Source organism: Apteryx rowi, unplaced genomic scaffold, assembly GCF_003343035.1.
Source record: "Apteryx rowi isolate R43461 unplaced genomic scaffold, aptRow1 scaffold_317, whole genome shotgun sequence".
NCBI lineage: Eukaryota > Metazoa > Chordata > Aves > Apterygiformes > Apterygidae > Apteryx > Apteryx rowi.
The window spans coordinates 651,250-670,367 of NW_020449608.1; the positions used below are offsets into that span (position 1 = coordinate 651,250).

The 19,118-nt window shown below is 36.6% G+C and overlaps 1 protein-coding gene across 2 annotated transcripts in view; it reads right to left on the reverse strand.

Annotated features, from left to right (window-relative positions):
• Positions 1 to 19,118, reverse strand: part of PKNOX1 (PBX/knotted 1 homeobox 1) — a 45,677-nt gene that overhangs the window by 10,121 nt on the left and 16,438 nt on the right. For both annotated transcript variants that reach the window (XM_026070688.1, XM_026070689.1), the window contains 6 exons: positions 17,557 to 17,658; positions 14,088 to 14,215; positions 12,792 to 12,963; positions 4,523 to 4,693; positions 3,415 to 3,514; positions 2,146 to 2,243 (listed from right to left, as the gene is read on the reverse strand). In XM_026070688.1, the coding sequence (XP_025926473.1) occupies positions 2,146 to 2,243; positions 3,415 to 3,514; positions 4,523 to 4,693; positions 12,792 to 12,963; positions 14,088 to 14,215; positions 17,557 to 17,607 (720 nt within the window). In that variant the 5' untranslated portion in view covers positions 17,608 to 17,658. The remainder of the gene's footprint in view (positions 1 to 2,145; positions 2,244 to 3,414; positions 3,515 to 4,522; positions 4,694 to 12,791; positions 12,964 to 14,087; positions 14,216 to 17,556; positions 17,659 to 19,118) is intronic.

The window sequence follows — 19,118 nt, forward strand, 5'->3', positions numbered from 1 at the left end:
TTGTGTTTTACCATAATTTAGACTAAAACCCACCTACATACTAGACTTCAGGCTAATAAGCCTGTGTACTGCTCTGTGCTACATTGTGAATGTAATGGACTTGCCACCCTATGTAGTCATTTGCATATGCTGAAAAGTAAGTGTAAAATGCAATGTGAACTGGCAACCTGATATACTGACTATGTGCAGATATAAGCAACTATGGAAACTAAAATAGTTACGATTAAGAACTTTAAGGACTTAAAGTAAAATTAACTATTGTGCTACAGTCCCAAACAAAGATGTTTAAGGTTCTGCTAAATAAATCTAAATTCTCAAAGAGCAGGAAGGTATATGCAAAGGCCTATCAAGCGGAAAAGGTTCAGGCAACTGCAGAATTCTTGATTCACTTTACAACATTGCTACTATTTCTCTAAAGGTTCATATTTCTCTCTCACTTCTGCTTCCTTTTTCATTTCCTATGGGTTCACCAAATCCTTTGCACACAGGTTAGGAAAAGAAAAAGAAAGACCACCTGTGAACATCAGTGGATATGTTCTTCAGCATTTCGGCAAAATTAATAAGAAACAATACACAAATTGTATATGAGATACTCTTTCAGACAACTATAACTTCAATCATTCTAGAACAAATTTTTCAAACAACACAGAACAATTTCTTCAAGCCAGTCATGTCTATGCCATGTATAAAACAAGTTTTAAAGTAATTTCTGAGCTAGATTTATGTTAACAAATTACAAGTATGTGTGTGTGCGTGTGTGTGTATATACATCTATACACATATACACACACACACTTGTTGTAATGTGTGTTTGTGTATATATAGATAGATAGATAGATATATTTTTATATTTATATACACACACACACACATTTAGATATTTGGAGCATATTTTTCTTTCCAAAATAACATTTTACATCCTGAATAGTCTGATTTGAAGAGGGATTTCTCCCACAGTTGACAAGGAATACAGGCCCAAACCTAGGTACAAGCGGGTTTGGAGATTCCTATTAACATCAAGGGAAGCCACAGATATATATTGAAGGGCAAGCTTTTTTTTATTTATAAGCTATAGGTATTATTTTCTATGCAGTATCTTATTTTTTCCCCTGTCAGAGGGATAAAAATCATTTTTCTTCGAAAACACTTCAGTCTAGGAGAATAATTTTACACATTTCTTTCCAAAAGATATCTAAGGACAGAACTGCATGTATTCTAAGGCAGAATCTGGGCAAGTACATACATGCTACTGCCAATAAAAAGAAGACAAGAATGCTCTAGGCATACTTTTGGCGGGAGTTAGGAGGGGAGAAGGAAGAAGAGAAGACAGAGAGTCAGTGATTACCAGCAGATTTTTATACTGTGGAGATGATAGCTCCTGATTCACATTTTCAATTGGCTCCAGGTTTCTGAAAGATTTGATTTACTGCTTTCTGCTCTAAGAGAAAGCTTGCAAGGTTCTCCATAACTTCAGATTGTCTCATTTTCACGCTTCCTTTTCCTTATTGTTTTCTTCAGGCTCTCCTGATCCAACTCTAAAGAGCCTCCCAAAAAGAGTGCTGGCCCCTACCTTTTAGGATATGCTTTGATGAGCACTATGTGAAAGTCACCCATAGTCTCAACTCAGTATTTTGAAAGTTTTATGGCAAGATACTTCTCAACATACAGAAATCCAGAGCTACATACATTTCACAGTACTGGTGGCAACCTTCTTGACAAAAAGTCAAATTTCTGACACCAGCAGTGGCATCATAATGCAATACCATAAATCCATGCTGCCATAAACCTAGCTCAACAATTAGAAAGGCCTTAATCATTGAAAAAGTGTTTACTATTTAACTGCTTTAAGGTATCTGTCTTTTAATTACTCATGTACAAACACTTTTTTGCCATCAAGAAAAAAAGAAAGGTAACAGCTAGAAATGATGACAATCTGTTAGGTCAATGGAGATCTCTCTGGGACCTTATGACATGTTATAAAACTGATAATTCTTACTGCAGTGCTTGCATTAATTTTACATTAGTTAGTATATGCTTGTGCACAAAGCTCATTCTGTCAGTGTGTCAGATTTAAACCAAAACTCTTAAAAACAATAAGATTTATTTGAGCCCAGGACACTTTTCTATAAAGCCAATGAAACAAACCTGAGAATTCTGGATCCGAATAGTCCCAGGTGACAGTGCTTGTGTCACTACTTGACCTTGTGGAGTGACCACAGTGACAGGCTGATACACTGTCCCCCCTTCAAACAAACAAAAAAACCCAACAAAAATATTATAGATAAGAAAAAGCACTTCAAATATTCATTCTCTTTAAATAAACATATCACTGCAGACAATATTACAATTTTAATAATGTATCAGTTATTCTTTTCTAGTAGACACGTAAGATGTGTTCTTCATTACATTACAATTTATTCCATCCACAAAAACACAAGCTAAATTTGATTATGTTTCCCTGTACTTTAAATATGCTAAATCTAATGCTTCTGATGACTTTGAATTCTTTAGTGTCAAAATATTTGCACTGCAGTGACTGATAGTTAGGCATCTGAGTCCAAAAAAGTAGAATTTACAAATCCAAGTCAGGCAATAATGTTCCTTATACAGGAAGTCAATAAATTGAGGGATGGGGTTGGGGAAGAACACGGACCAAAAAAGCCCCACAACATTCACCATGTTCCATGGGAGATGTTGAAGCCAGCCAACAGCAAATACTGAAAGAAGAATTGTCTTTGAAATTCTGAAGTTGAAGTGTCTAACTAGACAAACTTCAGAGACTATGATTCACAGCCCCCAAAACACTTTCTAGACATAAATGCCTAATGTTGTGATTTGATCATAACTTTCTGCTGACCTAAGTGCAGGCTAATGCTGGAATGGGCAGTCCTACCCTTCTTCCCATCTGTATCTTGCTAGTGCTGGCACTTGCAATTGTGCAGCTATGTGGTAACCTAGCAAAAAGAGACATGGTTTTGGCCATATAATTTTCAGTCAATCACTGAGCCGCTACAGAAATGCCAGTGCCTGCACAAAGGAGCAGCAGGATAGAAGGGCCAATGGCAGGTACATGGAAGAACCATGTCTTTGTCAAATAGATTTTTGTTTTTGAAAAATGAGTAAAAAAACCCCAGTCTCTGAAATGACTTTTAACAAAAGTAGTGTTGCACAGAAAGTTCTCTTAAAATTATATTTAAATTCTAACCTCCACTCACATATATGTATTTGGTACACATAGAAATTAAACTAACATTCAGAAACCAGTAAGGCACTTGACAGTATTATAACAACAACTTTTCAGACTTTAATAGAGTTAAAAAAAAATTTTTTTAAGTAATTGTGTATCTTCTGTAACAGCTATAAAATAAATCAAAATGAAGAGCAAGGTGCCAGTTCTTCTTTACTGTGTCATACCTGCTACTGTTGCCATAGTTACATTTCCCTGCTGCAATGCTGATGCTGGCACCATAATCCCTTGGGGACTGAGCGTGCCTGCAATGGCACTTGGAATTTGCTAGAAAAATAAAACAATTAGTTGATGCCTTTTTTTTTTTTTTTTTTTTTTTTTTTTTTTTTTNGGATATAAAGCATGCTTTTGTAATTCTGGCTCTAAAACCCTGTTGGGGGCTTACACACACAGGATTAACATCAAAGAGAAATAGACTTCATTAGAGGTTCATCATTACCTACATTAACTTTCCCATTACCACCAATCAGTATCTTTGAAAATCCTCATGAAAGCAAATGTTAGAAAAGACGTAAAATTACCAGCAGAAATTTTAGGAGGGAAATGATTCTAGGTATATGAATACTAAGAAAAAACAGTTTCCAAACACACAAGAGATAAAGGACAGAGGAAATGGACCCTTGATGCTTTTATTACAAGCATCAAAGCTTTACAATTTCAGTTATTATCTTAACACCTTGCAACTTTAAAATAATGCAGTGTGTATGCAAGGTCCTAATACATTTTATTCAATTCAGGAAAGTTCTTACTTGCACCGACTACGCAAACTCTTACACATACCTTAATATGTATGAATAATTTCTACTTTTTCCACATACAAAATTCAGTTCTTCCTGTCTCTACAGGAGTAAGACGGTTACAGCCATACAAAAACATCTTTTAAAAGTTATTTTTGTCTAACTTCAAACTCTCTTTTCCACACTTCCAGATACCAAAACTTAAGTAATAGTGAAATTTAAGTCACAAGACCGACAAGAATATGTAACAAACACTTCTGTATGTCAGGAACATCCCATAGTACTAGATGTCTAATAGGTACCGGGTGCCAATTATAGAAGTGATCCTTTAAGCACTGCCTCATTTCAACAAATTTGCCCACCACACAGTGGCACGCATGCACACACACACACACCTACAGCTCTGTCTAATCTTAACAGATTTGAAAAAGTTAGAGAAACTGCAGAAATTCCGTTTGCAAACTAAGAGCAACAGAAGTGCATTTATAACTTCCTCAGGAAATTTAAGCAAAAATCCACCTAACTACTGGAAACATACCTGAGATTGCACAGGTGAATAAGGACTTCCGGGCTCTCCACTTAATAGAGTTTCACTATTCATTTTTGTCTTCAGGCAGGCAATGTAGCGACTACAGAAATCCTTGCAGAGTTCATTGACCTTTTCTAGCTCAAGCAGATGGATACGCAGAACTTGGATTGCTTTTACCATCTAGGGAGATAATAGGAAAGTATTTTAGAAACAAAATGAAAATAACTGTTAATTTCAAAAATATTTAATGTGAGATTTAAACAAGCACTACTTTCTGGTAACAAAGACCACCCAATCTAAGCAGAGTTACTAACTGCAGAGTGCTTACTAGAGTAGCCTAGCACTGATCATATGTTCCTGAATTGTGAAAGGAATGCATTTACATATAAAACCTGTACTGTTCCACAGCTTAAGTGAACTACAAAACAGGAGAAACAAAACACAAGTATAATATAATTTTTGACCCTGTCTCATTTGATGCATAAGGCTGAGCACAGTCAAGGTGTACATGGAGTAGAGGATGAGGCTGCACAGCCATGTGACCTTTTATCACCATCGTACAACTGAGGGCCATATATCACACAAGACTAGATGGGAAGGGAAATAATCCCATCCAGATATACTATTTAAAAAGCGTGGTTGGAACAGCTACAAGTCAGAAATATAAGGTTCAGTTCCACATCACACCCTGAATCAAGAAAACCAACAGTGTACGATGAATTTGACATACTCTGAGAAGAACCTTCTGTGACTTAGCACAAGTTTGTCACACCGATTGCTTGGCAGGGCAGGGGGGAACAATACAGGAAACATCCTGTCATTTTGTCCATAACAAAAACCCACTAGCATTTATTTTTGTATAAAATTAGAATAAAAAGGTTCAAAAGTCTTATCTTGTTCAGCAATGCTTGTAGTAACTAAATAGTTTTTCACAAACCCGCAGTTAAACAAAAAATGAAGTACAGGAGATATGTACAGAATGAGAATCCTTATCATGCTTACTGTGAGAAAAAGACTTGTAGGCTGCAACAGCTAGTGGTATTACATACYGCATAAAAATAGYGTAGGTGATAGTAAGGGTCATGGCRGAAGATCAAAAGCTAAAACTAAATCCAGATGGTGTCAATTTTGATGGTGCAATAGCAAATCCAGGACATTTAAATATGCACACAAGAGACTGGCAAAATAATTACTGATTTTATTTTTATCCAGTGTGCCACCCCCAACACTTACTTGCTATTCTAGATCTCCAAGAAAAATATGCTTCAGTTTTATGAAACTGAATGGATTGTATTTTAAAACACAGTGCAGAGCTTCATTTTACCATTATTTGGAAGGATCTGTCACATATACAGGGTTGTTTACCTGGCCAGAGCACTGAATCCAATGACCAGAAATGACACCTTACTACATCGCCCACTTACTGCTCCTAACCAAAGAAGCCAACTGGGAGCTGAAAGTAGCCTTTATTCAGGCTATCTTAAGGAGATCAAGGCTGGTAAACTTCTGGGTGCACTCCCCTCTCCTCATGATGACTTTAGCTTTCATTACAACAGATCTTTTCCTGTTTTTTTTGCAAGAGGTTTTCCAGTTGCATGACATTCACCCAATCTAGAAAATTGTATGTTAAAATAAACAAGAGACCCCCCCCACAAAACAATAACAAAAAAGGAAATCTTAGCCCTTCTAACAGCATTAAAAAAAAAAAAAAAATCTTTAAAAGCACAGTTGCAGAAAAACCTGAGCTATATGCTTGAGGCAGTTACTCCAAATTAAAACCTAGTAATCCTTAGGAGCTTTTAACACCAAAAGCCTGTGGATTAAGAAGTGTAATGGCCCATCACTGAGGTATATAAGATGGCAATCTTCTAGAATAGCCCTCTACAGTGGTTGCCTTTAAAATTGCCCTTAAACATAAATGAGTTAAACTATGCAAATTTAACGAGATTTAACACACAAAAAAGGTCACCTATGTTTCTTTCATAGTTATTAATGATTATCCCGTAATGCTGCGATAGCTGAAGAGGTTCAGAGACCAAAACACTTAAATTATAAAATTCTTTACATGTGGCAGACCAACATAGAGTATATGCATTAGTGAATGCCTTAAACAGAAGTTCGTTAGCCTCTCTCATCTGCTCTTTGCTGGGTTGAGCCTGAGGTAACAAATAATATACCTTTACGCACACAATATTTGACTGTATTAGTGATGAATTAGTTTTGTTTAGTCAGACTTTTTTTTCCTTAAACCATTACCCATATTTATATCATTTATTTATCAACATTTGTTTGAAAAAAAAGAGTCCCACCTTCGGTTTAGGTTTAGTTTCAAATTGATGGTTGACACACAAAGTGAAAATTGAATTAAAGTCAAAACTAACCATAAATCAATCAAAACTGAACTTTGCATTTTCCTGTGATATGTTCTTCCTTGAAAAGGAGAGAGGCATCTCATATACTTCTCAAATAAAGGAAGAGAAAACAACTGTAACCTCACTGCTGCAGGGAAGCTGTAACACAGTTTTGAGGGTTTTTTTAGTGCTGCAGTTTTGAACATGAGCCTGAAAATTTTTTTTTCAGAGAAATGCTTAAAGCAGGGGATGCCCCATCCTTCTGCTCACCCTGCACGATGAACAAAGATCACAGATTACAAGTACACCTTACCAGTACTGCTAAGGCCAAAACCATCTCTGTCTTAATCACATGAAAACACACATACAGAAAAAGAATACAAACACAGCAACAGCTGTACAAAGTCCAATAAAAAATGTTTAGTCCAGGCCATGTCACAAAGAGAATAACTTAAAAATTCATAACCTTGCTTATGGAAGTGCCAATTTTTTCCCTCTTTCCAAATTCTTATAATCTATTCTGAGAAGTTCTTGCCCTTCTAAATACACTGAACCCTAATAACACTTCTCTGACACAATCCAGAAGCCATCAATATTAATGGAAATGCTCCCATCCATCTCATTGCAAACTCTCTATATTGATGGTGCACCTGAAAGCCAGACTTGGGTAAGACACTGCAAAAGTGGTCGAGTGTCACTATTTCAGTGTTGACCATACCTTTGCCATATGGTTTCAAGATCACCAACTGAATCTGTTGATGTTGTAACTTGAAAGAACTGAATCCCTCTATAAAGATAATCCAAAAGGATTGAAACCCTATTTACAGGCCAGGCTTAACCATGTATGGACCAAGACTGTCCTTAAAATGAAATTTCCAGCGGATTCTCACTGTATTTCCCAGTGCTGAAATCCTTTATACTACTAAGGAAGGAAACCACCAATTAATTTAGAATGGAACAGATATCATAATATCAAAGTAACAAGAGGTAATCTAGACTGCAGCTTGCTAAGAGCTACTCAGGTTAGCACAGTCTAACACAGCTTTTAATGACCTTACTTTCTGGCCAAACTGACCTAATGTCTGTGCCTTCCAGATGAACATTTTGCAGTCCTTTGGATGCAAAACAAACTCTTTTTTGGTGAATATTCAAGGCACTTTAAGTGACTGTGCAGTGTGAAATATTGCCAGGATACTAACATTCATCTATAAAAGCCCCCACAATCAGTATTTGTAAAATTTCCAAATTTCTGATATCTAGTCAATTAGCCTATATGCAGTATGGAGCCAGTTAAGGCTGGTGGAGACACCAAAGTGGTATTCTTCTGCTTTGGAGCCACTAGTTTCAGTTCATCACATAAACTATCCAGAATAATTGAGATCTACAAGCCATTTCAATAAATAAATAAATAAATAAATAAATAAAAAGAAGAAAGCTGAACTATCTGAATTAGTGGCCGATCTCCTTATATTAGGCAGGCTTATGACTTTTGTTCTGATAGGACTTGAGTGTTGCTTTTTATAGTACTAAAATGCTCGATTCATCTCAGTTTAGCTCTGGCTCTAAGTTGAATGATTACTACTGAACAAGCATTTACAACTTATTTGATTCCACCAGAATCAGATAAGAGCAGAGGCGAAAAGCAAGCAGTTGTCTAGCCTGCTCACTCCACCCTTCCAGCTTCTTCTAATTAGCAGTATCTGCTAGTTTCTCCCTTCAAGTGCATGGTTTATTTAACATTGGAGTTCAAAAGGGAGAAAAAAGATGACAAGTAACAAAAGGAACACAGTTTTAGGATCCCTTCTTCTTCCCCCCCTCTACAACAGAGATTTTTAAATCTATGTAAAAATTAATGTATTTATTTATATGACACAAGGAAGAAAAAACTGCCGCTAAACCCAGCTAGAGTCTTCTCTGTGCGAGCACCAATATTTCAAACAGAAGCACAGCCTGAAGAATGGATTAGCTAATCCTCAACTTGAAGAAACTCTTCTGCTCTTCTATTTGCTGCCCCTGACTAAATGAGCTGCCTGTCAGCATGGCAGCTGTTCAGAGCTCCCAATCCCCAGGACAAGCAGAGGAGAAATCACACTCAGATTTCATTTGGTATCTGGTAAAAGAAAGGCATGGCTAACAATATGACTATAGAACAGGAGCCCAATGCCAAAGACAAGTTAACTTTGCACTGTGGTTCCAGTTTAAGATAGCAGTGACCTCAGCTGTCATAGTTAGGTACCTCCTACCATAGCTGTGCCATGAAACACTAGACTTCCGCATTCATTTCAAGCAAAGTCAGCCAGATTTGTGCAGCCCATCAACAACCATAAGAAACACAGAAACCAAGTGACTTTGTCACCACTAAAACCAGAAACAGGACGATTAGGAAGAAGGATTATTTGAATACAACCCTCAGGTTGCTTTGCAGATGGTTGCCCCTCAACCTCTACTGGAACATGGGGGTTCTTCCTCCCCCGGTGTAGGACTTTGAACTTCCCTTTGTTGAACTCAAGATTCCTGTCAGCCCATTTCTCCAGCTTGTCGAGGTCCCTCTGAACGGCAGCACAGCCCTCTGGTTTATCAATCAATTTAGTATAGTCTGCAATTTTGCTAAGGGTGCACTCTGTCCCATCACCCAGGTCATTAATGAAGATGTTCAACAGTACTGGCCCCAGTATCAACCTCTGCGATACACCACTGGTGATTGGCCGCCAACTGGACTTCATGCGGCTGATCATAACCCTTTGAGCCCAGCAGTTCAGCCAGTTTTCAGTCCACCTCACTGACCATTTACCTAGCCTATACTTCATCAGTTTGTCTATGAGTATGTTATGGGAGGCAGTGTCAAAAGACTTACTCAAGTCAAAATAAACAACATTCAGTGCCCTCCCCTCATCCACTGAGCCAGAACTATTAGGTTCCAACTATCAGATTCCAGATATTCTTTTCTAAAGAAATTGGAAGCAAAGGGATAAGGGAAAACAGTACATCTGTGTTAAATTCAGAGAGTTACAAGTGAGGAAAATAACCTGAGGCTGAGCAAGTCAGCAGATCCACTTTATGYGGAACAGAACTCATTTTTATTTTGAGTAAAGAATTGGAGGCAAATATATTCAGAAAAGTCTTTGGGAAAAAAAACATGGGAAATTTTATTAGTGTCTTTAAATTCACAACTGATGTGCAAGCAGCCCTCAGAAGGTGCCACTGATAGCAGTGGCAAAAAACAATAAACATATCGCAGAGTGAAACAGATGAAGGAAGAAGCTGTTCTAAAGTTGTGTGTACACCTGGTAGTCAACTTTCTAGATACTTGGGTCAAACAACAAAATCCCCAAACTGATATATTATTTAGTAAATTCTGTGTACAATTCACTGCTTTAATAACCAAAGGTCCCACAAGATTTTGTGTCATGTGCAAAATGACATCCATGATGAACTGCATTCATCAGTGGTTTTCCTTCTCCCTCATTAAACTTTTCTCTCTTTTTTTTGAAAGTTTGCAAGAAACCTTTCCTGTTCAAGAAGTATCTAAAATGATGGCACCAGTGCAGATCAACCTCCAAAGATTTCCGTACCCTAACAGAACAGCCACACTCTTCATGTACTGAAACAGGACCATCTCCTTAAAGCCATTCTGAAGTACCTATTTCTACTTACATTTAAAAGACAGTCATTATATTGTGCTACAAGTATTTCACAAAGGTAGTGCTACTCCACTGACATTTCAAAGAAAAGAAACAAAGCACCCCACACCATTGCTTCTAACACTAGGGTAGTAGCCAAAGAGGAAAAGTATGGTTTATTTCCCTTTACCTTAATTTTTTCTCTTTCACATTCTAATTTTTTCTTCCTACAGTAGCAATAGTCATTCTGCTACAGGGTTTATCCATGGAACTATTTTAGTGTTTATGTCAACTGCCTTCTGTCTGGAAAACTAAGTCATTGTAAAACCAGTAAATCTTAGTCAAGTGGGCTGCATCAAAATTTGTCCATGGAGATCTAAAGATTAAGATATTAAACTGAGATTCTGCGGTTTAAATTCTGTTCTGGCTATAACTTTGGTCAAACAAGTCAACACTTGTTCTTCATTTATAAACTGAAAATCTTCACACTAATATTGAGACTATCTTTATGTACTGGGAATAGATGCACTTAATATGCACAAGGTACTCTGAGGTAGGTAAAAGCCTATGACTCTTCCTTTAGCTGCTTTCCCATCTTTCTGAATGCATTGTTTTGGGTCATCTTCTATCCCAAAATCTTATTTGAGCCTCAAAATGTTTCCAAATTGAGAGTAAAAATCTTCTGCAAATCAAACAAGCAAAACCATTGAAAATTCACCTGTAGTGGTTCATGACAGCATATAAGTCATCAGCTCCATAGCCAAGATGTAAGAACTTTCCAGAAGCACTCCTGCAGGTGGACTAGTGCAAAGTAAGTTACATTAACCTGATCCATCCTTAAAGAGGATGTAAACTAACCTGACTTCATGTTTACATAGACTAAGAGTATAGACACAATCTATTAAGATATTTCAGTCATGGGCACCATAACCTACAATTAAAAAGAGGTAATAAGTAGCTGAGAAGGTAACTTTTTAAGCCTCTTTAGCTAGAATTGTAAAAGCCTGCCTCACTCTACAACATACTGTCCTCTGTCTTCTTTCCTCTCACGCTTGTCTAGTAATACACAAAGGCTCTTTCAGCTTTATTTTTCATGACAGTATTTCAATACTATCTTCCCAGAAGTCAGAACACTGAAAATCAGTCATATGACTATTTAGTCTGCTTGCAAAAGCAGGCAAAATTGACCCCTTTTTTTTGCAACCATATGCGCCCCTCCCAACATGCTGTTCACTGCAACACTTCTACCAATTCAAAGCAGCATCTCACATTTCTCTCATGTAAATCATCTTTTGGTTAGAAGTTTTTACCAGGTACATTACCTTAGTCTTCCACACAGGATATGAATTGCACACTTAAGTCTTTCTAGATATCCATTATAAAACATTATTTTTTTCTCATTGATRTTTACAGCTCCTCTCAATATTTACATTCACAAACAAAACTAAATTAAGTAGCCTTTTCTTCTATGAGGTAGGCTGAAGGATGCAGACTTGTTCTATTACACAGTCACCTTAAGAGACCAGGTATTCACAACAAAACAACAACCCACCAAAAAAACCCAGAACCCCCCCTCACCCTGGAGATCAACACTTGACCCCAATAATCCATGAACTCTTGAACATGATAAAATCTAGTTGCCACATGATTCTAAAAAGAGGAGGGCAGGCAGACAGTTTAGAAACAAGCACTACAAGAGAGCCAAGAGAGATGTTCTCTAGAAATGTGATTCAAGCAGGACACTAACAGCCTGGAGAAATCACAACTTCACCCCAGGAAGGACTTTCAGAAAGTCTAAAGGAGACAATGACATATGAGCAAAAATGTGTTAATGTTTAAGAGTTCACAAGCTCATCTTATAGCAGCTCTTCTTTAACTTTCTCTCCTTTAACATTAACTAGAACCCAGGCTAAACAAACAAACAAACAGCTGGAATAACTTCCACTGATTAAATTTTTTTAGTAAACATACTTCATATGCTTGGCACCTTAAAATTGATTTGTAAGGTCAATTTGGCTATGGCAAGCATGTGTTTCTGCTCATTTCTTATACACTGATCTCAGCCAGTCTAGAAGCCCATAGAGGAAACAACTGTGAAGGACCCAATAAGAGTTTATAGATAAAGGGAAAAAAAAAGGGTTGGAAGAAACTTCAGAAAATGTTTTTCAGCATTAATACAAAAAAAAAAATCCCCTGTAGGAAGAAATATCTGTGCAGAAACTATGAGCACCAGCTAAGACAAGAAATTAGGAAGAAGAGGCAAACATTATGATTGTTTAAGAAATAAAATGAACAGCTTATACTTACCAGATTATCAGTTTCTGGATCTTCACAGAAAAACGGTTTCCCTTCTTTCTCCTGCTTCCTTACAAAATTTTCAATATCTACATCAAAACTAGCAGAAGTTGTGCCTTCTGAACCTTGTGTAGATTGTTCACATTTTTCAAATAATAATGCTAACAAGGGAAATAGTGGGTGCCTAGAATAAGAGTTAAAATATATAAGTATTTCACTTACACATACACCACTGAAAAATTAAATATCTACCTCATGTAAGGTAACAGGCACTTGTGCAAGAAGTAGAAAGACAAGACTTGGAAAAGACTGCATGTAACACAATTGGCTATAGCAGAACATGATGAAAGCTTGTTTTTTCATTTTCATTTACTGTACAATCTAGATACAAGCAGTGCAGTAAAATATTTAAATAAACAACAATCACAAGCTACAAAGCTATGGCATATTGCTTTATTTACTGTAATTGAGTGGCAAGAGATACATTAATACAGTGCATTAGAAATGGGGATTAGCAGTTACAAATAGGATGAATCCATATTTAAATAATCAAATCTGATAATTCACTTATTCTTCAATGTGGGTCTTATTTACATATCACAAAATGCCTTATAGATTGATAAAACTGAGAATGGTAGATAGGCTGTACTCAGAGGCCTCCTATGTAATCATTTAGACTGGCTCAGAGCAKAACTATGATTTTGTTATCCACTTATTTGGAGACTTGTGCTATGCCTTTTTGCTTCAGTTTTCACCTGCTCACTGGCAGTAATTACAACTTTATAAAGCAATTAAAAAGAAAGAACACTGAAAACTCATCAAAACTGCACTTACTGCTCAGCACAGCACTTAATATTGGAAGATTTCAAAATATGATTTTTTTACATCAACATTTAATCCAGTTTGAGCTAACTACTGGGCAATAGATTGTCACCCCTAAAGAAAAGGGAGTAAAGACTGATAATCACAATAAAAATTAAACACGACATTTAAGATAAAAGCTACAGTATGAAAAATAGTGATCATAGTTCAACAGCCCGAATAACTTGCTAAATTACACTTGCTCCTTCAATGAGGCTATCTTTAGAATAACTTTGATACTATACTGAAGTATAAGCAATCCCACAACAAGGGGAAGGTTTTCTTGGGTAAAGACTGATAACAAAACTAATTTGATCTGATTCTTTCCCTGCAAACTACTGAGACAAATAACCAAGAGATCATCTGATTTTAATCTGCCTGTTGTTTAAAAACAAAAACAAAAAACAACTCTACCCTTCAAAAGACAGAACGCAAGTCCACTACTACCTGTAAATAGCCTGCTTGTCTGCATCCATTGGAGTTTGAGATTCTACAGGGGCAGGACTCACCCCTTCTGCATCAGTTTCAGAGCAGTTTGGATCTTGTTCAGTTTTTAATTCTGTTACTACTTGCATCTGTAGAAAAAGGAGGATAAGTTATTAGTAAATCTGTGTGCTTGACATAAAATAAGTGTACTGTTTTCTAAGGAAATAGCAACGCAAAGGGCTACCAAATTGCCAGAAGGTTGGTATGACTTGGCAGTTGCACAAAAAACATAAGCAGTAACAAAAAAACTCTTTTAATCTTTGACACTTTTTGAAGGGTAAAGGTCACTTCAAGTTTCAGCACTCAGCTTTAAAATGGGAATGACAGATATCAGTGAATTGTTAAAACATTTCATCTCTCAAGTGGCTATTTTTGGAATAGGCTAGAGTACATTGCTCCAAAAACTTTATGAGGATGCCTGCATAAAGAGCCTTTATGATGAAAACAACAGGAAGGAAAGTTTCTACTCCGAGTTTTCTTTCTCAGTCCTTACTGTAGATTATAGCATGATACTGAAGCAAAGAGATTCTGAAACTAGTTTTTCTTGTCCGTTAAAATGTCCACTTTCTTATAGAGAACTAAAATATTCTATGTCTTACCAATCTTTCAGTGATCAGGAACATAACTTCCACCGAGTTTTAGCACTCAAATTTACATACTGAGGTAACAAGTTAGGAATATCAAGCTATGGAAAAAAACAGCAGTAACTACATCTACAAATCCATTTAACAAAAAGATTTATGCGATTTGTGAGGAAACAAAATCTAAGCAACTGCCTTTAAAAAGTATTTTTATAAGTCATATGTATGCCAGCTTATCTAAATGCAACTCACATATTCATACACAACAAATTTAATCACCTCATGTAAAAGATGTCAGTCTAAAATGATAAATTTGCATGAGAGTGAAAAACGACCAATCTGGACTGGTGGTCTGGAAATAAGTGGAGCAATAGGAACTGCAATATTAAGGTAGGGAGGGAAAAAAAAGGGGGGGGGAATAGCAGAAATTCCTCTGAAAAACTTTAAAAATATACATATTTTTAAAATATTACTGAAAAGAATACAAAGTCCTATTAAATTTCCTAAAGACTATGTAATTGCACAGTCACATTGATAGTGTTGAAGAAAACTTCACATGAATATTGTTTATCATACTGGGGTCAACAACAGCTTAATTTCCACATTATTTTTCCATTAGCAGTGCATCTAGTTGAACGCTACTCTTCCCCTCTTCTGAGGAAGAGCCTTTTGGCTTCTTCTTCTTCTGGCTTTTTCCTGTTCACCCTCTACCCCTCCAGATGTTAATACCCACTCTATTCAACTGTTTGTCTACAAAAACAGATTTTTTCACCAGATCTACTTCAGAGCACCATCACACAATCTGCCAGCACTGGAACAACACCACAGAGCCAGAGCCTCTACCTAGCACATCCTAAATTACACTAGGTGGCTGGGAATACATTGGAGGTGCTTTTAAGGCTTGGCAATGGATTTTCCATCACTTCCAAGATGAAAAATCCTTTAGGCTAAAAGTTATCTTATGGAACCTGACCCCTGAGAGTCATAGCTTCCCTTCAAAAAAGCAAACAAACCAACCAAAAGAAACAGCCTTGGTTTTCTCCCCTTTGAACACTGGCTACATCCATACAAAGAAAACAAGTCACTGCAATCTTCTTCTACTTTAAGCCTAACACATTTTATTTTGATCAGAAAAGAGATGCTATTCTACATATCACCACGCAGTCAGAATTAACGCCTTCAGAAATGAACTTAGTGTACAGAAGGCATTCATCTCCCATCTTTTCCCATGAAATATATCGTGTCACCTCTCAGGAACGACTCCTCGAGGGAAAAGCTGGCCTCCAAAACCTTGCTGAGAATCTGACTCTGATAGAATTTCATCTATTTCCACACAACATACGCAAAAGAAATTTACACTATCCCAGCAAGGGACTGAGAGAACTGAAAGGCTTGTGCTTTATGACCTGACAGGGCCAAGCCACCTTCTAGCTAAACAGGAAACTAAGTAAATGACAAAGTATCCTACCCAGCAGAGCATCCTGCTTTGCAAAAAGCTTCCTCAGCAAGCACAGATGATTTTTATGCCAGAGTGCCTGCAAAAAGATGTAACTAGTGAACTCATTTCTTGGCTAGTGACAGGAAGGAGGGGCAAACTAAAAGGGGATGACTCATATAAGCGATTATAAATGTTGAGCCATACGTCTGCAGAATTTGAAGGTGGAGGAGATCTTACTGGAAAAAGGAAATAGCTCCCTTATAACTGCAAGCTATTTTTTGTGGGGCATTTCCAAAGTACAGAAGAAGCAGGCACCAAAATTACCTGCCGATCTGGGTCACTGAGTGCTTAAGATACAAAACAAATGGAAAGAAAACTCTCTCTTCCCAACTTGTTCTTTACAAAAGCATGCATTACTTTAACTAACATGTTAGAGGAAGGCATGTATTTTCTGGGGAATAAAGTAAAAGATGTAAGGTAGGTGAGAGGAGAACAAGAAATTAGAAATCCAATAAAAGCTGTAAACAAACATACAAAATAGGTAAACCCAGACTGCATTCAGATAAACATCTGTTTGAGAGATGGAAGTAGCTGCTGTTTTTCTTCTGACTGCTCGCCACTGTTGCCATCTGCTGACAGAAGTACTTGTATTTACTGCTTAGGGCTGACACATAGTAACATAAAAATGGGTCTTCAGAGTACAGGCCAGGGCATGAGTTGTCTCCAGCTAAGAGTATTTTAATTTAGTAATGCAAATTGTTGCAATATACAGCTTGTTGTACAAAAAAGAAACATCATGACCAGACATACCTGGAAGAGTGTATTTCATTATTCTAGCTGGTTTTAACAAAAATAAAAGCATGGAAGACCACTGACCAACATTTTAATTTTAATTATTAATTTTAATGAGGTTATTGAGCAAAGTATTTTACCAGTTTTTAGTCTGCAGCATGACTGCAGCAACTCAAATGAAGTCATTGCCATATAATTCTAGATAACTAAATTTATACTTCACTTGCTCAAGACCAACATGTCTATCACTGCCTAGATGTCATTGTGAATGCAGAAGCACAAGAGCACAAAAGTCCATACACAAAATATTAAGAATAACCATTTGACTTTCCTAAAAATAGCAACATTACAGCAAGGGACAAATCATCTAGGGCAGCATCAGAGGAAAAACTCTTTGTCTAACCATTTTCCAGAAGTTAAGCAAAGTTATGCAAGGCCTAGCTAAGCCTTTAATACAAGTGTCCAAGTATTAAAGCATGTTAGTTTGTCACTTTAAAGATCTTGTTTTTACAACCAAATGAGATACTTAAACAATGCCAAAGCAGGCACTAAAGAAAAGGCACTACATCTTTCTCTTGCTAACCGTATTAATTCATAGAGAAAGAAAAAACACACTTACCTGTTGTCCATCTTGATAGTTGTCTATACTTAATGTCTGTGTTGCCATCATGGTTAATAAAATGTTAATTATGTCAAACCATCGTAAGTGAGAACAAATATTCTAAAAAAAGTAAAAGATGTCAGTTACAAAAGTTACTTAGAATACAGTTTCACAAGATGAAAAATTACTAAGATTTATGCACAAAAAATCTGTTAGTTTATTGACAATTAAATAGTTATGTGCATTTTCTCAAGAAAATGCCATGCTGGAAATCACAGCAGGTTTCATCAATAAAGAGTTCATTGTACCATTTCATATTTTAACTCAAGATTTTTACTATAAGGATGAGGTCTTGTTACACTCACAAACTTCAGGTAAAGCTAAGCATGTATTTTTGCACTACTTCAACTAACTTATTATAAGGTCATATATAAAACAAGAGCTAAGATTTATGTTTCTGTGTTTCAAAAAGGCTAACAATACATTGAACATTACAATAACTGAAATAATTATAGTCTACAACTGGCACTCCAAATGCAAAAAGTGTTCAGAAATACTCTATTTACTCATGAGTATGAATCCTATATACTAAAATGCTTGAAATTATCTTTAGAAATCTAAGTCTCAAATCATTTCTGAAATCCGAAGTTTACTATCTAAGCCATATAAGCACCAGCAAAGAATGGAACAATGCCTAACTATCTTTAAACAACTGGGCCTATATGACTACACATTTTCAAAAGTGACTTAGGAATTCAGAAGTCTCATTTTTATAGATATTTGATGCTTTGAAAATATTAATTCTAGTGGTATTTACGATACATGCAGTTTATGTATGGCATTTCCTCTAAGCATTAGCTGCAGTGTGGAGCCTAGATGAGTTAAATATTTTTAAGACTTATGTTCAAAAAAAAAAAAAAAATTTTTTTTAGTGTAACATTACCATTAGATAAAGTTTATCTAACAATTTACATTTCACTTTCTTGGCAGATTATCAGGCATTACAACCAAAACTGCATAATTCATTAAGCCATTACTGTTAAATATTATCACAGCACTCAATTTTCCTTGACAAGTAGCAGTCCTAAGGCTTTAGCTGCTATAAAAATATACATTATAAAAAAAAAAAAAAAAAAAAGAAGACAGAGCTCATGTCTTGTAGAAGATCGCATCCAGGAACTACTTCCAGGTTTTCTGCTCTCTTCCACTTATGCCAGTAACACAGAACTAGGTATTAGAATTTTCACCAGCTAAAGATCTGACCCTAAAACTATTTTTTTGTAACGTGTTTAATCACTACAAAATGTTTCAATTGTTTTCAAATCTTCCCTTCACCATTGTATACAACTGTCTCATGGGTGAAATAACCCCATGCACCAGTACAGGCTGGGGGTTGACCTGCTGGAAAGCAGCTCTGCGGAGAAGGACCTGGGAGTGCTGGTGGACACCAAGTTAAGTATGAGGCAGCAATGTGCCCTTGTGGCCAAGAAGGCCAATGGTATCCTGGGGTGCATCAGGAAGAGTGCTGCCAGCAGGTGGAGGGAGGTGATTCTCCCCCTCTACTCAGCCCTGGTGAGGCC